Raw genomic sequence first — 24784 nt, 5'->3', positions numbered from 1 at the left:
ACTGGATGTATTTGATGCAGATCTATGATACAACCTCCTCTAGCATGGGAGTGGGTTGGGTAATGAAGGTTCAGACTCTTGTTAAACATACTCTGAGCGTTCATGTTTCACATGCTCACAAAAATCCATGCAATGCTTCCTTCAATAACCAGGTGCAATACTGGAGTGCTCTAAGACTGTCTGAGCAGAGCCTTCAACGGTGAGCTGCTGCTCCTGGGCTGAAAGCATTTGTTTGACTGCCTTACTATTATTTCTGCCATTAAAACGAGAAAGTTTGTCCTATCCACACACATTTCCCAAACATAACTCTTCATTGAGACACCATAATGATAGCTCTTAGTATCTGTTGGCATTCCAGAACCAAATTCTCATTTTCAGACCAGGAAAAGCCTTTGTTCCCATCTTTGCTGAAAGCCTGCAAGTTGCAAGACTTTCTAGTTAAACAGCATGAAAGTCTCTGATTTACTCTTGGAAGCAATATCTGCAGTCAGGGAAATATTGTTAAATGACAACTGTCCAGTCAAGATTGGTGGAAGAGTCCTGGCATCAGGCTGTATATTGAAATACCCATGCTGTGTACTTCTCTCCCTGCTTGTTTACACCTTGGACAATAAAAGTCAAATACAGCTATTGGCTGTCTAGTTTCTAGTATTTCTTGGACAGCTTCACAGTTTCAAGAATCTAGAGGAATGAAAGTTTCTTGTTGTTACCCCTGCTAATGGAAGACTTGGCACCGATAATTCATTGATTTCTGGAATACATTTCATTTGGGAACGCCTCCGTGCTCAGCCACACAGTTCACTCATTCATTACAACACAATGTCAGAAAGAAACTTTTACTTCTTTTTGAGGACAACACAGGACTGTATGTCTCAATGAGATTTTTGAAGGCACAGCATAGTGCAGTTCATTTGTTCAGCTTCCAAGGTGCGTGCCCTTTCAAGTACTTGACTGAATGATTGCCTTCTTACTCCAGGAATTCGTGTGTCTCCTTAGTCCCTTCACCAGCACCACAATTTCCAAGCTGCTCAACAAGTCAGCTGTATCCTGACACAGAGCATATCAGTCAGGTCAGATAAAAGTCATCTTTGAGGCATCAGGCATTTCTAGCTCCTCTGCCTTGCTGCGAGCTGTACCATAAAGATCAGAGCTTGGTAATGCTGATTCCAGAGGTGGCAGCTAGAGCCTTCCACCCCCAGAGCATGTGCTCATCAGCTCTTTTTATATGAATCTCAATTTTGCATTTAGGCTCCGGATAGCACAAGACGTGGAAAGCCCTTGAATTAAGAGCAAAGCACTTAAATCTCTTGTTTTATTTAAACCCCCTTCTATGATCCCAGCCAAGCGCATGATCTGTATATTCTCCAAAGGCCTCGTCATGTTTCTCACTTCAAATAAATAAGACAGGATGTCAACCTGGGCAAGCAGCAGGACAGAGGAAAAGCAAACAGCAGGGACTGCTTTGTAGATGGAAAATGTAGGCACTCAGCTCAGATGCAACCCAGATCCCACCCAGCAGTCACTACCAAATAACTGAGGCCAGTCTTGGAAGGTCTGGAAAGGTTTCTTCAGTTGTGATCTGGCTAACAAGGACAAACACTTCCAGGAAGAGTGTCCTACTGCGTGTGGCTGCAGAAGCCCTTGATGAAGATTCTTAAAAAAAGCAGTTCCTGGAGAACGGAGCAACATGAAGGGAGAGACCTTCCCCACAAGGGAGTGAGCTGGCCCACGGCTGCTGGGTGGCATCAAGTGTGAGCTCTACTCACAGATCTGTGAACTTCAAATGAGCTTTCAGCAACACAACCGGTTTCTTCCATAAAGTGGGAACAAAGCCAAGTTTAAGGAACTGCTCTTTGATCCCTAAGGGGGAACTAGCTGCTGCTTCTCAGAGTTTTCTCAAAGTTTTGAGGCAAACCAAGGAGAAAGAGGTAAGGTGTCTGCACCCAACACCTTAGATGCAGTGCCATTTCCCATGTGTAATTGCAATGTCGTACTCAAATGTCAAAGAGACCAACCAAGACAAGAGTCACAAAGCTCAAAAAAGACAACAGGCTATGAACAACTTTATCTTATTTATTTTTTTTTTGTGGGTAATTTTTGCCGTGTTAGTAGGGAAACTGGCTCCCAACTCAGTGTCTGCAGTTCCCTGGCAGTGCTCAGCAGAAAGTAGTGAAGATGCTCCTCATGCTTAAATTCTCTGCACAGGGGTCTGCAACGCTGCTGACAACTTAATAGCACCTGCAAATCAAAGAGTCTTGAAAACCTTAATACAGTGATGTTTCTGGAAAGCTGGCTCAGTACACTTTCACTGAGGGCGAGTCCAGAAAGCTGATTTATGTTTTGTGATTAATTTTCTGGCCACTTGAACTTTGCTGCTAACTTCAGTGGGTATTCCAGGTGAGGGACACCTAGCTAAATCAGGTTACAGCTTTTAACTCCAATAAAAACTTCAGTGTTACAGTGTGTCTCCAAGGGCAGTTCGAAACAGATCCTCACAGTGCTGCAAGGGGATGTCAGCAACAAGGGCTCTGAGTGCAGCCTACAGGGAAGAGTAAAAGCAATACAAAAACACAAGGTGCCTGAATTGGACTAGCTCTAGATCTGCTGGGCTCAGAAAAGCATACTGAACAGTAGCTGAACTTCAAGGAATTTATAAAAAACAAACAAAAAACAAACAAACAAAACAAACAAACAAACAAACAAACAAAAAAAAACATGTTTCATTGTAGCTGCCAACTCTGCCTGAGAATCACATCCCCATTACGGCCCATAAAAATGGAAATTGCAAATAATGTCAGTAATGGGACCAAATCTATCTCAGCTGCTTGGGAATGGAGAAATCACATTCTTCCACTCCAGCATGACACAAAATACAACAGAAACAGTTTAATCCCCAACAAAGTAAGGCAGTCATTTTCCAAGGATCTCTACCAGCAAAGAAGAGGCTCATATCCCCATGCACAAGCCTTGTAGAGGTTTCTCCTGTGATATCCTCTACTCACATGTCCTCCAAGTACCTGAGACTCTATCTGAGCAGCCTCAGATACATCGAGCAGCTCCTGGGCAGCTTCCTTACTCCTCAGAGCTATCTGTACTGAGGATTTCTTGACCAAGTCAACACGAATTAGGCTTTTCTTGGCTATTTTCTCCTTTTGCTGGATTTATTTATTGTCCTATTAGACTCCCTGAGTAGACAGAGCCTGTTTCCAGAAAAGTCCTCAAGAAGTTCATGAGAAGTGCAAGCCCTGGACAGGTCTCCAGGCTAATGCACTGACAGTGAGCGATGAGCTGGCCCACAGCCCCGTGATCTTACTGTGGAAATAAGGCTTTGGGAACAAGCAGCCTTTGTGTTTTCAGGTCCTGGCCTTTAAAACAAAGTTGGAAAAAAAAATATCAATAAATACAAATCTGAAGATAAGGAGATAGAAAAACATCATTGGAGCTCCATAAACCAACTGGGAGCTTGGATGATTTTCTAGATTAGGCAAAGGAACTGTGGATGCAGTGAGTAATCTGTTTACACACATTGGACTGCTGCAACTGATTTTTAAATATAACTCAGTTATCAGGACACTCTCTTGCCCAATGCTATAATCACTGAAGTATGCTTTTACATCTAGCTGGTGCCATGCTAGAGCAGTGACCCAGTATTCCCATGGGGAGAGAAGACTGTGAAACTCACACAGCAAATGAACAAGCAGATACTGGGTGCATTAACACATTGGAGGCTCTGGAAAAGTGAGGAAGATCTGTCCACCCTGGGCAGACAAACTCCCTAGAAGAGACAGGACTGGAAAACAGCCGTGACATGCTCCCACTGCTCTCATGCTGGCACAAGCTCCTGCGCCCAGGGAGGGGAAAAGACCTGCTTGGTTCCCTCACCTTCCTGCACTCTGACCCATCAACAGATGGATAACCAACTATTTGAAAGTGCCCTGCCCACCCCATCCCATCCCTCAGCAGCAGCATGCAGAGCCCTCTTCTTTCTCCTTTATTTCTCTCTGAGATTACAGCCATGCTAAAGTGCGGTAAGAAGGTCAGCTGCTGATTTATTTATCATCGGTATTCTAGCACAGAGCTGGAAACCTGGCTCCTGTCCCCAGCACCGCAGGCGAGTGCTGAGATTGTTCCTAAGGGCTTTTCTGCAAGGGCATCTTACTTATTTTTATCTTTCCAGATTTACCATTCTTCAGACAGGAAGAATAAGGGCATCTGGCACACAGATCAAATTATTGATCAAGGCACCACATCTTGGGAAGGACTTGAGTTACATGAGGTCATGCTAAGCTTCAACCAACTGCAAGGGGAGCAGAGCTGGATCAACTGCAAGAAGCCACCTGTAACAGGAAGACCCTTCACATCCCGTTCCTGTGCTCAGACATGGAGCAGTTTGGACTCCAGTTACTTGGGTTGTAGTGAGGGACAAAATCACAGAATCACACAGTGGTTCAGGTTGGAAGGAACATTAAGATCATTTAATTCCTACCCCATGCCATGTTCAGGGACACCATAAAAGTGCAAGAGCTGAATGTGCCTCTTTGCAAGTCCTTTTGCATACATGCCCCAGGTGATCACAGCCTTACAGCACTTTATCTCCCCATCGTATGAGAAGGAACCCTTTGCCTTCATACATTTTTTGGCATTCCCTCATCTCTGATTTTAGTGTCTTTTTAAACCTGCCCTACACTGGATTCACCCTGAAACAGCTCAATGCTCCCTGAAAACTTCAGCTCCCTATATTCTTGTCCATCAGATGCCAAAACTTGTGCTCAGAGAACAGCTTCATTTCATCGTGTTCTGCCTTTGGGAAGGCAGAGGAGAGGTGACAGCAAGTCCTAGGTTAACAGCTCAGATGGTGATGGAGGTTCAGGTCTATGACTGTTTGCCAGGCCAGGGAACAATGAATGTGCTGTGTGTTTATCACCCCAATAAGAGCAAACCAAACAGCGGAAAGGCTGCACTAGGTAAGAGTTGGAGTACAGTTCTTATCTGCCCAGGAGATGCACTCTGCTCCAAGGTGATAGTCTATCAACATTTATCCCAACCCATATCAGGCCTTAACTTAAGGCCTTAAGCCACGAAAATAGAAATAAACGTGTTTTGATATGGTATCTTTCATATCTGAGATACTATAAATGCTCTTCATAAAGTGACAGAGGGCTCCTGGAGCCGCACACATTACCACAGCAGGGATCTGGAGCTGGTACCAGCTCACCGCAGTTCCGATTCCCAAAGCCACATCCCAGAGGAGATGTCTACCCGGGACATCAGGACAGTCTTCTGGCACTTTTCCATAAAACCAAAGGGAATTTTAACTGAGTGGCGAGTAAAAGCCATTCACTTTCTGCCTACAAGTTTGCTTAGTTTTGACGCACAGCCCTGTTACAGTGACACACAGCCCCGCCAATATCACAGGCTGTGGCCCTGCACCTCCCGCACAGCCCTGGGTTGGCAGCAACCCCTCTCCAGACACCTGTCCTCCTCTTCCAGGTTCGTCGCTCACAGCCTCCAGCCACGGCTGGCTCTAGAACACCCAGAGATGGAGACAAATGGAGCTTTGCCAGCCTAACGGTGAGGGTCAGGCCTGAAAACACAAGGAGAGAGTCCTGGCCCCAGGCAGTACTGCCTGCCTGCCTTTTTGTGGGCAAAAAACAGCAGCAAGGTCACGGCCATCCTCCTGCTGTCGGCAATCTGCAGCTTCCTAGAGCAACTGCCTGTCTTTGCAACCCCTAGAGCCAGGACTGCTCTAGGAGATCCCAGGTTTTGGGACTGTTGAGCTGCCCTCTACACTCTCCTCCAAATCCCCACAGGTTGCCACCATGCAGGTGGATGCTGAAGCTAAAGAAAGACTGTGCTGAAAGGCACCAAAAAGTTAATTTTTACATCCCAGCTCTTTGTCAAGGGCACTTTCATCTGTGTATATTCCTCAGGGCACCCTCACAACAGCACAGAGTAACATCACAGCCGTACATTACAGCCTTGCCTCTTTTGGGGGGCTCAGCACATGCAGACATGGTGCACAGCCCCGCTGCACCCTCCGACAAACCTCACGGAGCAGATTCATCTCCTTGCTCCACAGCTGCCACCTGGGAACATGCTATTGATTTGCAGAAGCTGGAGCCATACTTAAAAATTCCATTAATTAAGTGTTGGCGGAGGTGTTTGGAAAGACGTTCTGATAAATACAGTGCTATAAAGTGTTTCCCTAGAAACTGAGGAAAAAAGTGTTCAATAAAGAAAGTACCCAGGCTGCTAACAGCTATCACCCTTGCTGAGCAGTGCCTGGGTTGTGTGGAGGATTCGGCACAGAACTTTTTGCAGGGCTTTTTTGGCTACTGAGAACTTTTAGTAAAAGTTCTTTTAGCCTACAAATTTTTTTAGCCTACAAAACCCCAAAAGTGCCCTTCTTTCGAATGGCTGCTTATAAAATGGGCCATTTAATTCAATAGCATAGCATACGTCGTCATATCTAAAACTGATGTAAATCAAAAAAGTTCAGTTTTGCCTCATAGGGGATCTGCAGGTTTTTACTTTGCCTTTTTTTCTGGTATTTTGTTCTGCCTGCCATATCCTTAGGAGAAAATGTGATCTAATCCACACCAGTGTAGCAAGTGGAATAGGGCGCTGTATCACATGTATGTCACAGGATGAAAACCTTCAGCTGTCACTTATGCGCTCCACTGATCACACCGACTCTTTTTGGGGGACGCAGGCAGGGAAGAGAGGGATCTGTACAAGTCAGCATGTCTGTCCCCACAGAAGAGCATGAGCAAATACTTTTCTGGATGGATGCAGTGGGTATTACAGAGGTATTAGAGATGATATTCCCTTAGAAAGGGGGCGAGGAAAGGAAGTGCTCTAAGCTGATCCTGGCCTATTTAGCCTGGTATTTCTCACCTAAACAGAAATGTGACCAGAGGGCTGAGACAAATAATGATTTAATGACTCAAAGTGTAGAAGCTGGAAAGGTTTTGAGGAGATCTTGTGTATATATAGGAATAAACACATTGCAACCTTCCTGAGGAATCCTAAACACTCTGCTTTCCGTGAATTCCCACTGTCAAGGCTCTCAGACAGCACACAAACTTCTCTAAAACCTTCCCATTCCCTACATCCATTAAGGGAGATGCTCATTTTGTTCCAGCCTCTCAGCACAGCCCCAGTTGCCCTGGACAGCCACCTTGGGCTCTGACTTCTGCCCGTCTCAACCTGCATTGCTGCCAGTGCCCTAAGCAAGGGCAGCAGGGGACCAAGGGGATTTTGGGCACCCTCTGACCAGCACTGGAAGGCTCCAGGATGGGGACTTGCTCGAGCTCATCAGCATGGATCATCACAGAATTCAACTACTGTTAAAAATACCTGGCTTCTGCTGTCCCTCTGCACAAGGACTTTGGGAGCAGCAGCTAGGTTAAATAATGGAATGTTTTCTTTGGTTCCAAACAACTAATTCAACCAATTTGATTCCTTCTTCTCTCACCTTGCTTCTCATTTCTCAAAGTCAAGACAAGATTAATGAACCCCACACAGTTCTGCTGAAGGGCTCTGCACTTTTCAGAGTACTTCAAGCCACAAAAATACCTTCAGCAAACAGAGAACTAAAGCTGATAAAGCCAAGTTCAGAAGCAATAAACATCAATCTAAAATTCGGTTGTTTTGGGGGCTCAGCTTCAAAATAAAAAGCAATTACTGTTGTGACAAACTGAAATAATACATTGTTTCTCCATAGTTAATTTAGGAAAGGAAGTCTACCTTCACCAACAGCTACAATAAAAAGGCTTATATAAAAACTATTTGCTTGCACTGAACTTTCTAGCATTTTTGTTTTGTTTTGTTTTGTTTTTTCCAAAAGCTTATTTCTCAGGAGCATAGCAGCCCTTGCCTGACACCTGAGGTGTACTTCACTATTACTCAGCACGCAGTAGACAGAACAGCTCTGACCATGCTCACACGTACCCAACAGCAGGGACTTCCCCTGGTTGCCCAAGAGGGTGAGAAGAACCGGCAGATCCACAGCTGGGCAGTGAATGCCCCCCAGCCCTTCCTCTGTGCCTCCCCTGCTGGGAAGCCACAGGGCTGTGGTGCTGGAGCCCATATGGGACTCCACTGGGCACAGTGGGGGTGCTCAGGCAGGCTGGAAGATTTGCCCAAGGTCACAAAGTTTGGCAGAAGAACTGGAAGACAGCCCAGCTCTACAAGTCCCGAGCACAAGTCCCGGGTTAAAATCCTAGCAGAAATAGAGTGCTTGTCCAGTGGAAATAGCCAAGAGGTGAAAATCAGTTCATGTCCTTTGAAAAGTGTTCAGATTACTCCTGGTCATCAGCTGCAACTTCCCTATCTGCTGCACTCCTGTAAACTACTCTGGGGCCTGCCTGTGCCAAAAGCTCTTTTTAAAAACTTAAGCCAACAGTTTTCAGGATGTCAGTGGAGCATTTCCAAGCAGCCCCTTGCATCAGGTCTGGCAAAGAAAATGCAAAGTGGTGTCATAACCTCCAGATGGTAGAAGAGGCTTTTGCCATTGAGGGTAGCGGTGAAGGCATTTGCGGGGGCTCCTGCTCCTTGACAGCAAACAGCCTATGGTGTGCCTTGGGTGCCTGCTGGCTGGAGCTGGACAGGGCAAAGGACTGTTGTACACTTGTTGATAAACATGTCTGACAAATATTTTTATATATTTGCTTGAAAAGAAGGAAATAAAGAGAAAAGCTTTTTTTTTTTTTTTTTTTTTTTTTTTTCCCCATACTATAGCCCATTCAAGGTTTTGGGTTTTCATTTTAACCACTTGACAGCATCTCATTAACCCAGTGCATATAATAAATGTGTGCAATAACAATCACCAAGTTACAAGAAATTGAAAAATCCTATAAAATATAAATAGGAAATACTTGCAAGGGCATTTATTTTTCAGCTCTAGTATTAAAGAAAATGAGGTCTGCCACCCCCCTCGGCTGTGATAAATACAAGTCCCAAAGCAGGCTGTCTGTAATTTCCAGGAATGTGTCTCTAACTTCACACTGCAGCCTTTGTAGAGTACATAACCAATTTTTTCCACATAAACAAAAGACTTGCAAAGTTGAATCTGCCTGCAATGCTTCAGACAGTAAAGTCCTTCCTCACTGGAAGGCCTGGAGTCCTCTGGAGACCTCACCAAAACCACCTGAGGGCAGGAGGACGAGCCCTGCACCATGGCCAGCCCAGCTGGCCAGAGCAGGACAGCTGCAGGCACATTGCTCTGAACTGAAGAGCAGCATGCGTTTCTGCAGGGCTCAGCTCCAAACAAAGCCAGCCCGTCCATCTCTCCATCAATCCCACTGTTGACTCCGCATTGTCAAAGCACCTCCTGTTTTCCCAAGCTTTGCTTCCCTTCGCCTGAGGACTTTCCATGGGAGTATCTTATCCCTGGAAGTCTTTATCCCTGGAAGTCTTCAAAAGACGTTTAGATGTAGAGCTTAGGGATATGGTTTAGTGGAGGGCTGTTAGCGTTAGGTTGGAGGTTGGACTCGATGACCTTGAGGTCTCTTCCAACCTAGAAATTCTGTGATTCTGTGATTCTGTGATCTCTGAGCCCCACAGAGCGAGTGAGCGGGAACTGAGCACTCCCACCCCTGGGGCTCACCATGCAGCTTTGTGCAGCACTGGAAAACAATGCATGGAAACCCCTGACTTCGAAAGAAAACATTGAGAATTTCACATCTCAGCAAAAAAAAAAAAGCCCAAATCAGGGCAGATAAAGGAGAGAAACATCAGCTACTTACTGGTAGCCAACAGGCAAAGTGCTCAAAGCTAAAAATTCATAGTCTGGAAAAGTGTGGAGTCAATAAAATCATACTCATAGAAGAAGTCTGTGTGTGCAACCAAAATGAAGGACTGCATCTGTATAGCTCAAACACAGCCACCTGGAACAAAGGAATAAAAACATTCCTGAAATATAACGAAAGCGAGGTCTGACCAGTGTTTCATCAAAAGAGCTGGGGAATGGTGAATCAGTATTTATTCAAAAGAGCTTTCGAATTCCTATGGATTTTCATTCATCAGATCCCCAGAAATGTCTTATGCTGCCTTTTAACATCTAAACACAATGTCAGATGAAATATTTTACCAACGAGAATTTCCTGCTCTGATGTTTCCACTGCTCTGCCAGGGTAAGACCAAATCAGCTGGCTGCACCAGCACTTTCTAAGTAGAAAGCATCTTTTAGATGGACTGATTCTCAAAAACCTTTTCCTGGGCCTGTGCAAAGGGCATTTTTGGCAGCAATCTGACCAAAGTGGAGCCCCCAGCAGAGAGGGGAAGGGCCGAACCCCCTGTCCTCCCAGGCACTTACATGGCATGCAGGCTATTCTGCACATTTGGAACTATTGCAGCCAGGAAGAGGAAAGATGCTCAGAAAGCCTAATTTTGATAGGAACCAGCTTCATTTATTGTTGTTGTTATTGAAGGAGCACACTCCACACAAGCTGCAGCTTGCCCCAGCACAGACCAAAGGACTAATTCACCTGCAAAGAGGCATGAATGCTGCAAAGTATTGGGAAACATCAGCTTAAATTTTCAAATTTGTAATGTTTATGACTTCATGTTACTTTTAACGATCTTGTCTGGGAGTGGGATTTTATTTAGAGCTTCACAGAAGATCACTGCAGGTGGTTGCTGTGTTGGTACAGATCCAAGAGCCAGGGGCTCATGCAGCCACAGCATGATTGAGGGGTGGATGGACACACAGACACCATCACATCGTGTCCATGGGCAGGGCCAGGAGAGTACCCATAGCCTTGCAGTCCTTCCCTCTCACCCTGGCCTGGGCCAGGAGTAGTGCTGATAGGACAAAGTAAAATTTAAAAATTGGATAAAAAGGATAATGATCTATTGATTCCTATAAAAAGTGAACTACAAAACTCTAGCAGATAGCTTCAATGTGTATGCTGGGTCAGACCTACCCAGTGTCTGCTTCCACCAGCGGCAAATAGCACGTTACTGAAAAGAATATGACAGAGGGACAAGATAAGGTCACTTCCCTTCTGATGTAGCCAGCATGTGCCCACGCACTGGCTGAGCCTGTTTCACTGTGCCCCTTCTAAGAAAGAAGAAATAGAAGATTATACTTCCATGAATGATTAAGTGTATATTGGGGGATTTTTTTTTTTCATTGTCAGAAATATAATTTTTATCATACAGTCTTTAGTGGAAGGAAAAGATTGCAGGGAAAATTGTCTGGTGTCAGCACCTTTATTCCCTTTACAGAGAAACTGCAGTAGCCTTCACGTTTAACTACGCTTCTGGTATTAGAGAGTCAAGACAAATTTCATTAGGCAAAACACATTACCTCTCGGCACTGATTACAACGTTATAAATGTGTCCTGCTAAGCGTGCATTAAAGCAGCAACCCGAGTTACTGGTGACTTTCCTGATGCTTGAGTAGGTGAATCAAGACCAGAGATGTTCTCTTTGGTAGCATAATGCTCTGAGGAGCCCTATTAAGAAGTCATCTTTAAGGATGCGTCATCTCCCTCTGTGCATGCAACTGGAGAGAGTGGGACACTGCTTGAAGAGAGGCATGTCCCTACCTCAAGCCCAGGAGCTAGAAGGCTGTGATAACAGGATCTTCTTGAGGGGCAAGACACTGTTTGTTTCCCCTTCTTCTTTACTGTTTCCACCTGATCTGTCCTCAGTAACTCATTAGAGAATAGTTTTCTGGAAGATCGGAGTGCTTACATTTCTATCAGTGCCATTTTCTATAAGCACTTGTCACCTGAGTGTTCAGGCAGGGGAAGGTGAAGAATTATTCCTGGAATTAAAAACCTGAGACATCAAAAAGATATTCCCTACAGAAGTTTAAGAGATCTCTCTACGGAAACATACACCCCTTGCTGCTACTAGACCATTGCTTCCTCTGATGTCTGGGCCAGCAGCCTGAGTTTGGTCAGAAGCTTCACGTCCTTGTGTAAAGCGGGCTTGGTGGGGCTTCCTTCAGCTCCCCAAGTAGTTCAACATCAGTGGCTGCTGGGCCAGTCAAAAGGCCAAGACAAAAAGGGACAAATCCTAGTCCTGCAGAAAGACCCTGCAGGTTGTACCTACGGGAGAGTGGCAGAGCCAGTGCCAGCCCCACAGCCTGAGGACAGCTGCAAGCAGGATCCAGGCCTCTTGAACATTTTATGTTGGCACCACTTTTCCAAGATCAAAGTGATCTGTACCAAAATTTGTCCCTTGTTGATACCAGTAGTGTGCCCAGGGATTTGAATTGACATATGACATCATTTTTTACTTGCACCAGTATAAGAAGGGAGAGAGTGGGTTGCAAATTTTTACAGCATTACACACACACACACACAAAACAAGCAAACAAAAAAAACCCTGGGAACACGCTTTCAAGAGACACAGATGGGCTTATGACTGGTCTTTGTTGGGGTCTCATCTGTCCTATTGCAAGGAACTAAGCCGTATCTTACATTTACACAAATAACAAAGCAATGCTCACAGAAGCTCCAGGAAACCCCAAAGCAGGCACTGCTGCACAAGCAGATACCTTAACCTACAGGCAAATAGAAATTAATACCCCACAGTTTTGCGAACACACTGCATGGCCATGGCCCCTGCAGCTCACCAGCTGGAGACGCAGTACAGGAGCCATGCAGTTCATCCTACCTCACATTAACATCAAGTTCTTCCATCACAGGCAATAGGCACAGGTAGCTGGGCGTTCAATGTCCATGGTAGAGACCTTGTCCTGCAGCGGAGAGAGTTAGAAAGGACAGTTATAAGTTGAAGAATTTCATGGGTGCACACTTACTCCAGTGAAGACACCCATACACTGCATTTTACCACTCTGGCCTGGCTCCTCGTGATAGAGGTTAAGCACATGTCAAAATAAAACCATACAATTGCAAAGAGCTATCATAACACAACTTTCTGTTGTCTGCCTGCACGTATTTGTATTCCACAGCTCTGATGTGCATGCCTGGAGGCAGGAAGCCAAGCTGACGTGACAGGCAGCCCTCTGGGCTGTGCATACACCACCCATCCACACAGAACCTAGGGCTAACAGAGGGCTTCGGGGCCAACCGGGACACTGGCACTGCAGAAAGTAACATTTCTGTTTTTACAACGGAAGACAGGTATTCAACTGGAAGCTCAGATGAATCTTTAATCCACTCCATGGTCATCTAAGTGTGACATACTGAACACAGTTAAGGTTTTAGTGGTCTTGCCTAACTGGTGCTTGAGGGAAATGTGGTTTTGCATTCCCTGCGTTGACTCCTTCCCCATAGGCTCTGCGGCACGTGAGAAGATTCCTGAGCTGCCGAACAGCACCATGTCCTGTCTTGATCCTGAACCTAGCTCAGTATGAGGCAGAACACAGCTGGACGAGCACGGTGAGCATGGACCTGACCCTGCAGAGCTCAGCCAGAGGACACGCAGGAGATGCTCAATGTGCTCCCAAAGGCTTTCTTATACCAGTACACACAGCATACTATGCTGCACCCAGTTAGCTTCAGGTGCTGGCATGGAAAGGGCACACACAAAAATACCAATGACCAACATATCCTGTCTTCCTGCAAGTGAAAATCCCAATGACCTCAAGGGGATCCATATAAATATATATTTTTTTTCAAAGACTTACAGAGTTAAAATAGTTTTAATTCTAAAAATAAATGCAAGCAAGCATCATAAATCAAAAATATATGCACCACTCTTGAGACTTGTTCTACAAGACAAACTTTTAATGAAGTTGATGAAAATATAGTATATTGCAATGCTGGTGAGACCAAGAAGCTGCACTGTGATATAAATAACCTCTTCCAGCCTATGTTCATACATGCACTTTTATTCAAAGTGACACATGATGAGATACACACTTATAAGCTGCACTGGACCTAAGACTTCTCATGATAACTTCCAAACTTTCAAAGACAAAACAAGGTGTTTAAATACAATCAATTGAAGAGGGCTTGCAAAACCTGGCTGGGAAAAGACAAGCTAAGACGCTTGGTAAATTAGTTTTGTTTGTTTGTTTGTTTTTTAAATTAAAACATTGACTTACCACCAAATTAAAATAGGTTTCCCGTGACACTATATTGTATAGCCTTTGAATACTTAACAGCGGTACTGTAATTACAAGGAACTAACTGATTTGCAGCTCAAGTTAAAATAAGCGTGCTTACTCACAGTAACACTGATATAAATATTAATGGGAGTTTTAATTCTATCAAAAATCTATCCTGAGTCCAAAGAAATGAATACACCATCCAAATAACAAGTGTGTGGTGTTTGCCGTGGAAACATCAGTGGAAAAAATGTGTGATATGTGTGAGCATTTCTGACTGCTGATTGCCCCTTGCATTGCTTCTCTAGAGAGCCAGGATAATGCCACCACCATAGTCCTACTAATAACAACTCAAATGGAAATAATGTCTTGTGATTACTTAGATTCAAAGAAAAGATTGTAGTAATACTGAGTCAGACTTCCTGAATGCGATGCCAGGTTCACTGTGCAAATGAACACCCACAATCCAGGCCTGGTTCAGCATTTACCATAATTAGCACTTCAGTAGGTATAGTCTATGCACAGTTTTGCCAACAAAACTTACTCAAGAGGGTGTTCTATCTTGAGTAAAATATATAAAGACTACTTACACACTTATATTTGCAAAATGGAGTGGAAGTCTAACATTTCTCATCAAGTCACCTCTGCATCCCTAAGAAATGACCTCCAATTTTAATCCAGAGGGGAAATAATACCCCCTCCTCTCCTCCTTCTCTGGAGTTTTTCCATGGAATATAATGCCTTGCAGACTGCTGGGACAGCTGCCTGTCAAAGACACAGGAAGAATATCCTGGAAGATGGTCTTTGGGGATGTAAAAATGCAACCAATGTTCTTCCCTGATCTCAAACTAATGGCCAGAAAAAAAAAAAAAAAAAAAAAAGAACTAACTATTTAATCTCCAAAGAGGCATATGGAACCACTAAATTGAAATTACTCATTTAGAATATGAGTTGAATTAATTGAAATTAATTCAGAGGGAAATGCATAAGAATGAGCCTGATATGGTGTTTCATTTCAAATCCAAACAGGAGCCCTTCCTCCCCTGTCTCGTCAACTCAGAATTGATAAATTTTAAACAAACAAAACACTCAATAAATGGTAGTCAAAACACAGGAAATCTTGACCCACCTCCACTGCCTGCCAACAGCTTGCAAACACTGCTCAATTCAGCCTTACACCAGCCTTCAAAAACACGTCACCTGTCTGGTTTACCCTGGAGGAGACTGAGGCACGAAGAGGTTGGCTGAACCCCACTGCAATGACTCAGAGCAGGGTACAAGCAGACCCTGGACATAAGATATTAAATTGATCTTTGCATTGAGATAGCACGGATATTCCACAAGGAGTATCCGACCAGATGTAGATGACTCTGGCTCAGGGGAAATTGTTCCCTTGCAGAAGAAAAGGGGCTTTAGCATTTAGGGTCACAGTGGGAAGGTTTGGAGCTGCAGTTTATGCCTGTTACAGTTCTGAATTACAATGGAAAGATGTCTGTGTGGGAGTCACAAGACAAGAGGGTAGGAATAAGAGAAGAAAAAATGTCACCTGTCTGCACTATCCCTGTCCACTGTGCTCCCTGCAGTGTTAGGATTTAAGAGGTCTCTTGAGAAACTTTCCAAAGCAAGCAAAGGCCACTACTGCAGCATAGGTGGGCAATTCTGACTGTTCTTACCAGTTCATCAAAACACAGTTTTTTGTGTAGGCACCAGAGTTACTGGTCCTTCAGTCACAACTTGTAGGAGACGGATATATCAAAGTGGTTTTGGCTTCCATTAATATTTTCTTTCCTTCTTTGTGTTTTCTTGTACAGTAGAAATATTTTTTTTTGTTGTTACAAAATATGAAAAAATGAAGGCCTTAAGGCCTTTGATCAACTCAGACTATTGTATAAAAATAACCACCTGTGTATCACTTTGTGGTTGTGTGCACTTCTAGCAACTATGCCATATACTGTGTTACAGTCAGTGACCATATTTCTTGCATTTCACCTCAAATAACATTTATTATTTTATTGTAATTGTCTATGTATTCCTAAAACTTACAGCCCTTAAAAAAAACTTATAATTTGTAACTTCCTTTCCATACCACAAACACATTATCTTCTCCCCTGTAGAACCAAGGAACATTTGGGACACTAGGCATTATGCTGCCTCCAGGATCTGGAGCACCCCACCACTGCACTGGACAGACCTGCCATATTTCAGAGGCTGTTAGTACAGAATCACAGAATCACAGAATTTCTAGGTTGGAAGAGACCTCAAGATCATTGAGTCCAACCTCTGACCTAACACTAACAAGTCCTCCACTAAACCATATCACTAAGCTCTACATCTAAACGTCTTTTAAAGACCTCCAGGGATGGTGACTCCACCACTTCCCTGAGCAGCCCATTCCAATGCCTAACAACCCTCTTGGTAAAGAAGTTTTTTCCTGATATCCAACCTAAAACACCCCTGACGCAACTTAAGCCCATTCCCCCTTGTCCTGTCACCAGGCACGTGGGAGAACAGACCAACCCCCACCTCACTACAGCCTCCTTTAATGTACCTATAGAGAGCAATAAGGTCGCCCCTGAGCCTCCTCTTCTCCAGGCTGAACTATCCCAGCTCCAACAGCCACTCTTCGTAGGACTTGTTCTCCAGGCCCCTCACCAGCTTCATCGCCCTTCTCTGGACTCGCTTGAGCACCTCCATGTCCTTCTTGTAGTGAGGGGCCCAAAACTGAACACAGTACTCGAGGTGCGGCCTCACCAGAGCCGAGTACAGGGTGACAATCACTTCCCTAGACCTGCTGGCCACACTGCTTCTTATACAAGCCAGGATGCCGTTGGCCTTCTTAGCCACCTGAGCACACTGCTGGCTCATATTCAGCCGACTATCCACCAATACTCCCAGGTCCTTCTCTGCCAGGCAGCTTTCCAACCACTCATCTCCCAGCCTGTAGCTTTGCTTGGAGTTGTTGTGCCCCAGGTGCAGGACCCAGAACTTGGCCTCGTTGAACTTCATACAGTTGGCCTCAGCCCATCGGTCCGGCCTATCCAGATCCTCCTGCAGAGCCTTCCTACCCTCGAGCAGATCGACACATGCACCTAACTTGGTGTCATCTGCAAACTTACTGAGGGTGCACTCGATCCCCTCATCCAGATCATCAATAAAGATATTAAAGAGGACTGGCCCCAGTACCGAGCCCTGGACTTTCACCTCCCCCCTTAAGTTGAAGCATATAATGAACACATAATAAATGACCCCAAAACAATGACATTATTTAGCTTTTGTCAGCTTTTCCATAATGGACTTTAAAATTGGATGTTCCTTTTCTTCTGTCTTTCTCCACAACACCACAGTGGTGAGACTTATTATAATTGGATCATTATAAATGATGTCAATACCATATAATACAAAATCTCCCAAAGACTTATTCTGTAAATATACATGTATCTGCCTCACATAGAGGGCCTGGTGCTAATCTTTGTTATTAAAGTGATTACTCATACTCAATTAGGAAGCTGTCCTCAGAAAGATAATGACCTCCTATCACAGCCCTCATGCCATCCAGCCCATCATAGACATAGTCCATTCAGCACAAAACAGCATCTCTGCTTTTGTTGTACCACAGCGATCACTGGCACATGGAGCTGTGCACGTGCTTGCAGCCAGGTCGGAGCTGCTCCTTTTTATGAACACGAACACCCAGCTTCCATTGGAGTGGGGCACTGGGTCTCGTTGCTCACAAAAACCTGGTGCCTAGCTTCTACACAGGTTCCTGCTCAGACATGGGCCGGCTCTGCTGGCTCAACAGGAGAGGCAAGCTGAGCCTTCATGGCCAATACTCCTCCAAATCTGTCTTCTTGCCTGTGCTTTCTTTGGATTTGGTACCAGGAACTGCAACGAAATGCTCACGGTAATCAGTCTAGGGACTGCAGAATGCACCCCAGGCCAACATTCAGCAGATGTTCCTCCAGAGCCTGCATGATAAGGGGCTAAAAGCAGGCAGTGAAGAGAAATCGAATGGTTTCGCTCTTTCAGGTGCCAGCACAGAAATAATTTTGGCAACTCTTGCAAAATGAAAGAAAAACTTTTCAGTGATATTTGTTTCTGAATTCTAGTTTGGAATCATTTTGTTTGCCTTTTTTTTTTTTTCGAAAAGTCATAATTTTAATGTATACTGAAGTTACATGCAACCTGTATTATCATGTTACCATAGACATCTATAATAACTGAAGTTTTCTATTTTCTTCTATATTTTTAGAACTAAGTGGAATTTTTAGTTGATCGTATCACTCTTAAAACAAGTAAATGGCAGCAATATACCATGTAATGAATCCTAATGTTAAGCAATGTTAAGCAACAAGGAAATCAGGGGAAAAAAAAAAAAAAAAAAAAAAAGAGAGAGAGAGAGAATTTAACACATTTTAATGCTATTTTAGAATTAAAAAAAAACAAAAAAACAAAACAAAAAAAAAAAAAAAAAAAAAAACAGGGAATTCTTAAGCTAAAAGACTCTTGCAAAAAAATGCTCCCCCAAAGAAACTTCACTGAAATCAGTACTCTCTGCAATGTTTACCACTTCAGCAAAGCTCAACAGTTTTTAATGGAAAAAGATTTGGGCAGAGAAGCTCCAGCAAGCTTGATGTGACAGCTCCATAGACTCCTTTTGTGTGATAAGAACTCATTTTATTCTCTACTAATCGCTGCTACCAAAAAAGAGCAGATATACCATATGTGGATGATGAGTCCCAGTCATCACTGACTGCACAAGAGACTGGCTCAGACATGGGCAAAGCAGTAAGTCTCAGCAAGGCTGTGCTGACAGCTTCCAGGGGAAGCAGAACCCATCTATCTGTCAAGAATAATAATTCTCTGCCCCTTCTCCCCCCACCTCCACAGTCATGGGGTGTACGGCAGGAAAATCCTAAGAAGGACATGGGTAAACCTATACATCTTCCCAAACAAGTTTTATGGACCCTAGAGATCCTTTACTCGGTAGCTGTAAGGTATCAAGCAAGAATTCACTGCTGAGACCACGAGTGAGCTGGCAGCCTGCACAGCTCTTCTCCTCCCTCACCTGACTGGTGGCCCTGGCTGGTGCTGCTGCTGGGAACCTTGCTCTGTCCCATAGAGATGGAAGTGTCCCACCAGACAACAGCAACTGCCAAGCCACTCTTATGAGACATTTCTCAGTTAATCAGCACCTTGCAAGAGGCACTGACACATTCTTTATTCAATTTATTCCCATCCCACTCAAGCCACATCTAGTTCCAGTTTCTGTCACCACTGAGCTGATGACAACAGAAAAGTTGAGTCATTCTGAAACACCTGCACCTCCATATCCTACACTGCTGGACTGTGCTGCTTCATCATTTGTGACAACTTACGTGAAACAGTGCTGAGGGTGGACTGAGCAGTCTGAAAAGCCCAATTCATTTTACCTACAGATTCATATTGTTGTACTGCTCTTTGCAGTACAGAGGAAGGGGAAGGATATTAGAAAAGATTCCATTTCTTTCTGTCACTTGCTCTGAGAAGAATTGGACATATCACTATACTTCAAGCAGAGCTACAGGCTGGGAGATGAGTGGTTGGAGAGCTGCCTGGCAGAGAAGGACCTGGGAGTGATGGTGGATAGTCAGCTGAGTATGAGCCAGCAGTGTGCTCAGGTGGCTAAGAAGGCCAACGGCATCCTGGCTTGCATAAGAAACAGTGTGGCCAGCAGGGCTAGGGAGGTGATCGTCCCCCTGTACTCGGCTCTGGTGAGGCCGCACCTCGAGTACTGTGTTCAGTTTTGGGCCCCTCGCTACAAGAAGGACATTGAGGTGCTCAAGTGAGTCCAGAGAAGGGCGACGAAGCTGGTGAGGGGCCTGGAGAACAAGTCCTACGAGGAGTGGCTGTTGGAGCTGGGATAGTTCAGCCTGGAGAAGAGGAGGCTCAGGGGTGACCTTATTGCTCTCTACAGATACCTTAAAGGAGGCTGTAGTGAGGTGGGGGTTGGTCTGTTCTCCCATGTGCCTGGTGACAGGACGAGGGGGAATGGGCTTAAATTGCGTCAGGGGAGTTTTAGGTTGGATCTTAGGAAGAACTCCTTTACCGAAAGGGTTGTTAGACATTGGAACAGGCTGCCCAGGGAAGTGGTGGAGTCACCATCCCTGGAGGTCTTTAAAAGACGTTTAGATGTAGAGCTTAGTGATATGGTTTAGTGGGGACTGTTAGTGTTAGGTCAGAGGTTGGACTCAATGATCTCGAGGTCTCTTCCAACCTAGAAATTCTGTGATTCTGTAACTTCACTCTTTTCTTTATAAGTGCAAAGTAAAAATTGGCCTTCACTCCCTGGTACTGTGGAGTGACAACCATCCTGATCCAAAGATAAATGCTTGCTCACCACTGCAGAGTAGTCCAAAACCCACTAAGTACTGCAAGAGAATATCCTCTTTCAGCCCATGACAACACCAAAAGGAGCAAGAGATATCAGAGTGATCCAACTACTTCACTCCTACATAAAGTAGTTTCATTTCCAACATCCACTTCTGATAAAGGTGCTGCCCCCTCCCACAGTACTTCTTCCTTTGCTGTCATTGCTGTTTCCATTTCACCCCACAGTGGATCAAGCTGCTAAGAAGTCTCTCCATTGTCAGAGACAGATTGAAGAACTGATTCTCAACAAATGTCATTCCAGCAGGTTAAGATGCAGCACTTTGCTTAAAGAGGGAAAACTAAAAGTACAGAAATTACATGTCAGACACAAGTCACAGCGGAACCACACTCCTCATCACCACATATCTGCTGACAGAGTAGCTTTTCTCCACTGTCAGCATGGCATTCACGACCCTTCTGCTGGCTCAACCCCATGCAAAGTTATTCCACACTTGCAAAAGAAGTTTAAATTCCACATTTAAGCGCCAAGACAAATACTGACATCAAAATCACAGTTGTGGCCTTGGAAAGGATTTTACTGCAGGTCTGCCTGCCTATTCCCCTAGACCAGGCCCCAGCTGCAAGGTCCCACACCGACAGCATGTACAGCAAATCCGAGTCCCTCTGCCAAATGCAGCCCTGCTGGCTGATCTCAGAGCTCTTACTTCATGTCTTGCTTTCATCCTGAAGTCACAGTCTCACAAATTGAGGCCTTTTCTCAGTCATATTATATTCTCAGCTTTGGGCCATAATAATAATAATAATAATAATAATAATAATAATAATAATAATAATAATAATAATAATAATAATAATAATAATAATATATTAATAATATAATAATAATTATTATTATTGTTGTTGTTGTTGTTATATTAATAATTAATATATTGTGTTAATATATAACTTATTATATTTGTTATATATAATATATAATAATTAATACTATTTATTATTATTATTATTATTGTTGTTGTTGTTGTTGTTGTTGTTGTTGTTATAAATTGGTATCTTTTGCTTGTGCACAACATAGCCATTTAGTATGTGCCAGTGATAGTAAAAATATGAAGCAAGTTCTTCTTCTTTATTTCATAATTTTAGCTTCTTGAGGAACACTGAAGCAAAATTTATTTTAGAGTTCTTGATAGCAGTAAGGTGAAATGCAAACAAACACTTGTCTTTTCTTCTATATTTACAGCAGTAAAGTTTCTATGGGTTGTTCAAGGGTGACTTTGTTCTGTTCCGGAGACATCTGTATGAGATCCTTGTGTGTACCAAGCTGTGTTTGTATAAGAGCTCCAAGGAGAGAAAACAGCTATAAAACCTGAGGAGTTATTTGCTGTGACATTAGTATTATGAAATTTTGCACCTCACCGCTCTCACCTTTAGCAATTACTTTCAATTGGTAACTATCATGCTCCAAGTCTTTCATTGCCATATCAAACCCTCAGCATAGGAAGCCAACAGAAGGATCCAGCATGAGGCTGTGGGTCTGAGAAGGACGAAGATTAGGTAGGAGATCAATCAATACATGAAGGCAGGAAGGGGACTGAGTTCAGCAAGTGCATCTGCAGTGAAGATGGAAACAGAGAGGCATGATTTCCTTAACACTTTCACAATTGGTTTTGTGCTTATAAGGACAAAACAGTGTTATTGCTCCCTTATTTCCACAAAGGACTAAAAGGCAGTACTGTGTACTATTGTGCTATGCAAAGGACAGGCAGTACTGTGCTGGCCTTTTGGGAGAATCATACATATGTTTGACAGATTTGTACAGAGCTACCTGCTTTGTTTTTGCTCACTAAACTTCCCCTAAGCCACTGTAAATTTTCCTTCCTAGAAAATGCTTTCTAGCTCCTCTGTTGTCAGCACAGCAGCAAATAACCAGCGTATGGAAATCAGTGCCCCAGAACAGCAGTGGACCTACTTTCTACGGTTGCACTCAATTAAATTTTCTTTGTTGCCCATTAAGAAGGGGAACACACTGCAGAGAAATGCGCAATATATGTTAGGAAAAACAGGAATACTTCATCTTAGACATGGGCATGATGGCACTGAAGGCAAACTATGGCTTGTGAGAGGGCTGAAGAACTACAGGGTGCCCAGCACTATCACATCACTCAGCACTGTCTCTGCATGCACATGGTGATACAGTCCATACCACAGCTGTACCTGAGATCCTCACTTTTACTGGTTCTCTAATAAATTATTAGTCGGTACAGTGCCTTCCTACTGAAAATGAATTACACTCAGTGATGAGCGCTGCCGTGGCAGAGGTTAGCTCACAGCCCAGCAGGACACCGTGAGCATGCAGTGACTCAGTGCCAATCTTACAGTTCACAGTAGCCTGAGCAAGGGCAGGCTCCAGCTCTTGCTTTAAAGGCTATCCTGCTCCAAAGCAGAGAACAACCCGTGGCAAACATGCTCTAACACAGGCATTCATCCTGAATGTGGATGTGCTGCTCCCGCCAAGGGAGCGGGCAGTGGGAGGAACCACCTTCTTTCTGCCACCAAGCACTGAAGTCATGGAGTCACAGAGTGGTTGAGGTGGGAAGGAGCCTCCAGAGATCATCTAGGCCAACCCCCTGCTCAAGCGGGGTCACCCTGATTATATTACACAGGATGGCATCCAGGTGGGGTTTGAATATCTGCAGAGAAGGAGACTCCACAACCTCTCTGGGCAGCCTGTCCCAGTGCTCTGGCACCTTAACTGTAAATAAGTTCTTCCTCATATGGCAATGATACCTCCTGTGGTTCAGTTTATACCCATTACCCCTTGTCCTGCCACTGGCCACCACTGAAAAGAGTTTGGCCCCATCCACTTTACATTGTTCCCTCAGGTATTTAAAGAGGTTGTTAAGATCCCCTCTCAATCTCCTCTTCTAGGCTAAACAGGCCCAGCTTGCTTAGTCTCTCCTCATGGGACAGATGTAGAGCTTAGGGATATGGTTTAGTGAGGACTGTTAGTATTAGGTCAGAGGTTGGACTCGATGATCTTGAGGTCTCTTCCAACCTAGAAATTCTGTGATTCTGTGATTCTGTGATTATGCTCCAGTCCCTGGAGTGCCTGCAGTCACCCCTGCCTACTGCAACTCGATGTTGGCATTACCCTTTGCTCTCCCAGCTGTGCAAGCAAGCTTTCTTCACCTCCTTCCCTTCCCCACACGGATTCCATGCTGCCTGCAAAACCCATGGGCTGGCCCTGCCTCAGTAGGGCTGCAATGGGGACAGCGGGTTGTGGTGGACAAGACAGCCATGCAGGACCCATGCCACACACTGCTGACAGGAGGCCGCCCCAGCTGCCACCACAACGCATTCACCACAACGCAGCTCCTGCACTGCCCTCGGCTCTTGCCCCATCTCTGACGGCGTCGCTGCACAGCGGGTGTGTTCCACTCCCTGTCTGGAGGTCACACATGACTAACTTTATGGTGCTGGAATAAAATTCCTCTGTATTTTATTGCTGCCATGCGATGGTTTTGTAGCCTGTGAAACACAAGCAGGAAGCAAGGCCCTGCTTTGAAGCCCTGCACTGGGAACCAGCCACTCTGTTTATGGCTCTGCAAGGCCTGGACTTTAGAAGAAATCAGAATGTTTCCTGGCCTAGGTGTACTTGTTTGTTTTATTTACTTCTGCAGAACTAATGAACTCAGCAGGGGTGTGCTGAATTACTTCTGTGATTTCAGCTGTGTGAAAGGGTTAGGAGAAGCTTTATATCTCACCCATTAAAAGCCCTTATCACTTCTGTCTGACCAAACTGGGCTCTGATGGGAAGCTTTGGGGTATGTGCATAACTTTGCAGCAGAGGACATCTCACAGAGGCTTAGCTGCAAAACTATAATCCTTGGCATGAAAGCCTAGGAGTACAGACATCACCCCTCCTGCCAAGCAGGGAGCCAACAGACCTACTATAACACCAGTACTACCCTTGCTGCTCCATACACAGGGGATTAAGACAGAGGCTAACCCAAGTGTGAAGCTGTTGCTACCAGACATCTCTCACAGGACGCTGACCTCACAGAAGTCATTAGTTCATTGCATCACGCTCACACTTCTTCATGAACTTCCCTGAATGCCACGGGCAGACCAAAGCCAGGAGCTTTCCACTGCTCCTGTGCTGGAGGGGAAATCCCACAACTCCATGGGACACTTAAAAAAATGAAGCAGAAACCAAACCCACAGAGCTCTGAGCTGCAGATCTGTGTAACCAACCCAACTGACTCATGCCTTTGCTGCCACTTCTTCATACTCCATTAAAAGATGACAGATTCTGGAGAGAGAACACTAGCTGAGCATATTCATCTTAAACTGATCTGCCTCTGGCTCACTTTAAAAAAAAAAAAA

At 44.5% G+C, this 24784-nt stretch overlaps 1 protein-coding gene across 1 annotated transcript in view; it reads right to left on the bottom strand.

Annotated features, from left to right (window-relative positions):
• HTR4 (5-hydroxytryptamine receptor 4) overlaps window positions 1-24784 on the bottom strand; it is a gene marked incomplete at both ends in the record, with an annotated part of 122412 nt that overhangs the window by 73259 nt on the left and 24369 nt on the right. The window contains 2 exon segments of the mRNA XM_084295407.1: window positions 12634-12689; window positions 12693-12715. Coding sequence (XP_084151533.1) covers window positions 12634-12689; window positions 12693-12715 — 79 coding nt within the window.

Source organism: Netta rufina (genome assembly GCF_964035555.1).
Source record: "Netta rufina genome assembly, chromosome: 14".
Lineage (NCBI taxonomy): Eukaryota > Metazoa > Chordata > Aves > Anseriformes > Anatidae > Netta > Netta rufina.
This window is presented reverse-complemented; position numbering and strand designations above follow the sequence as displayed.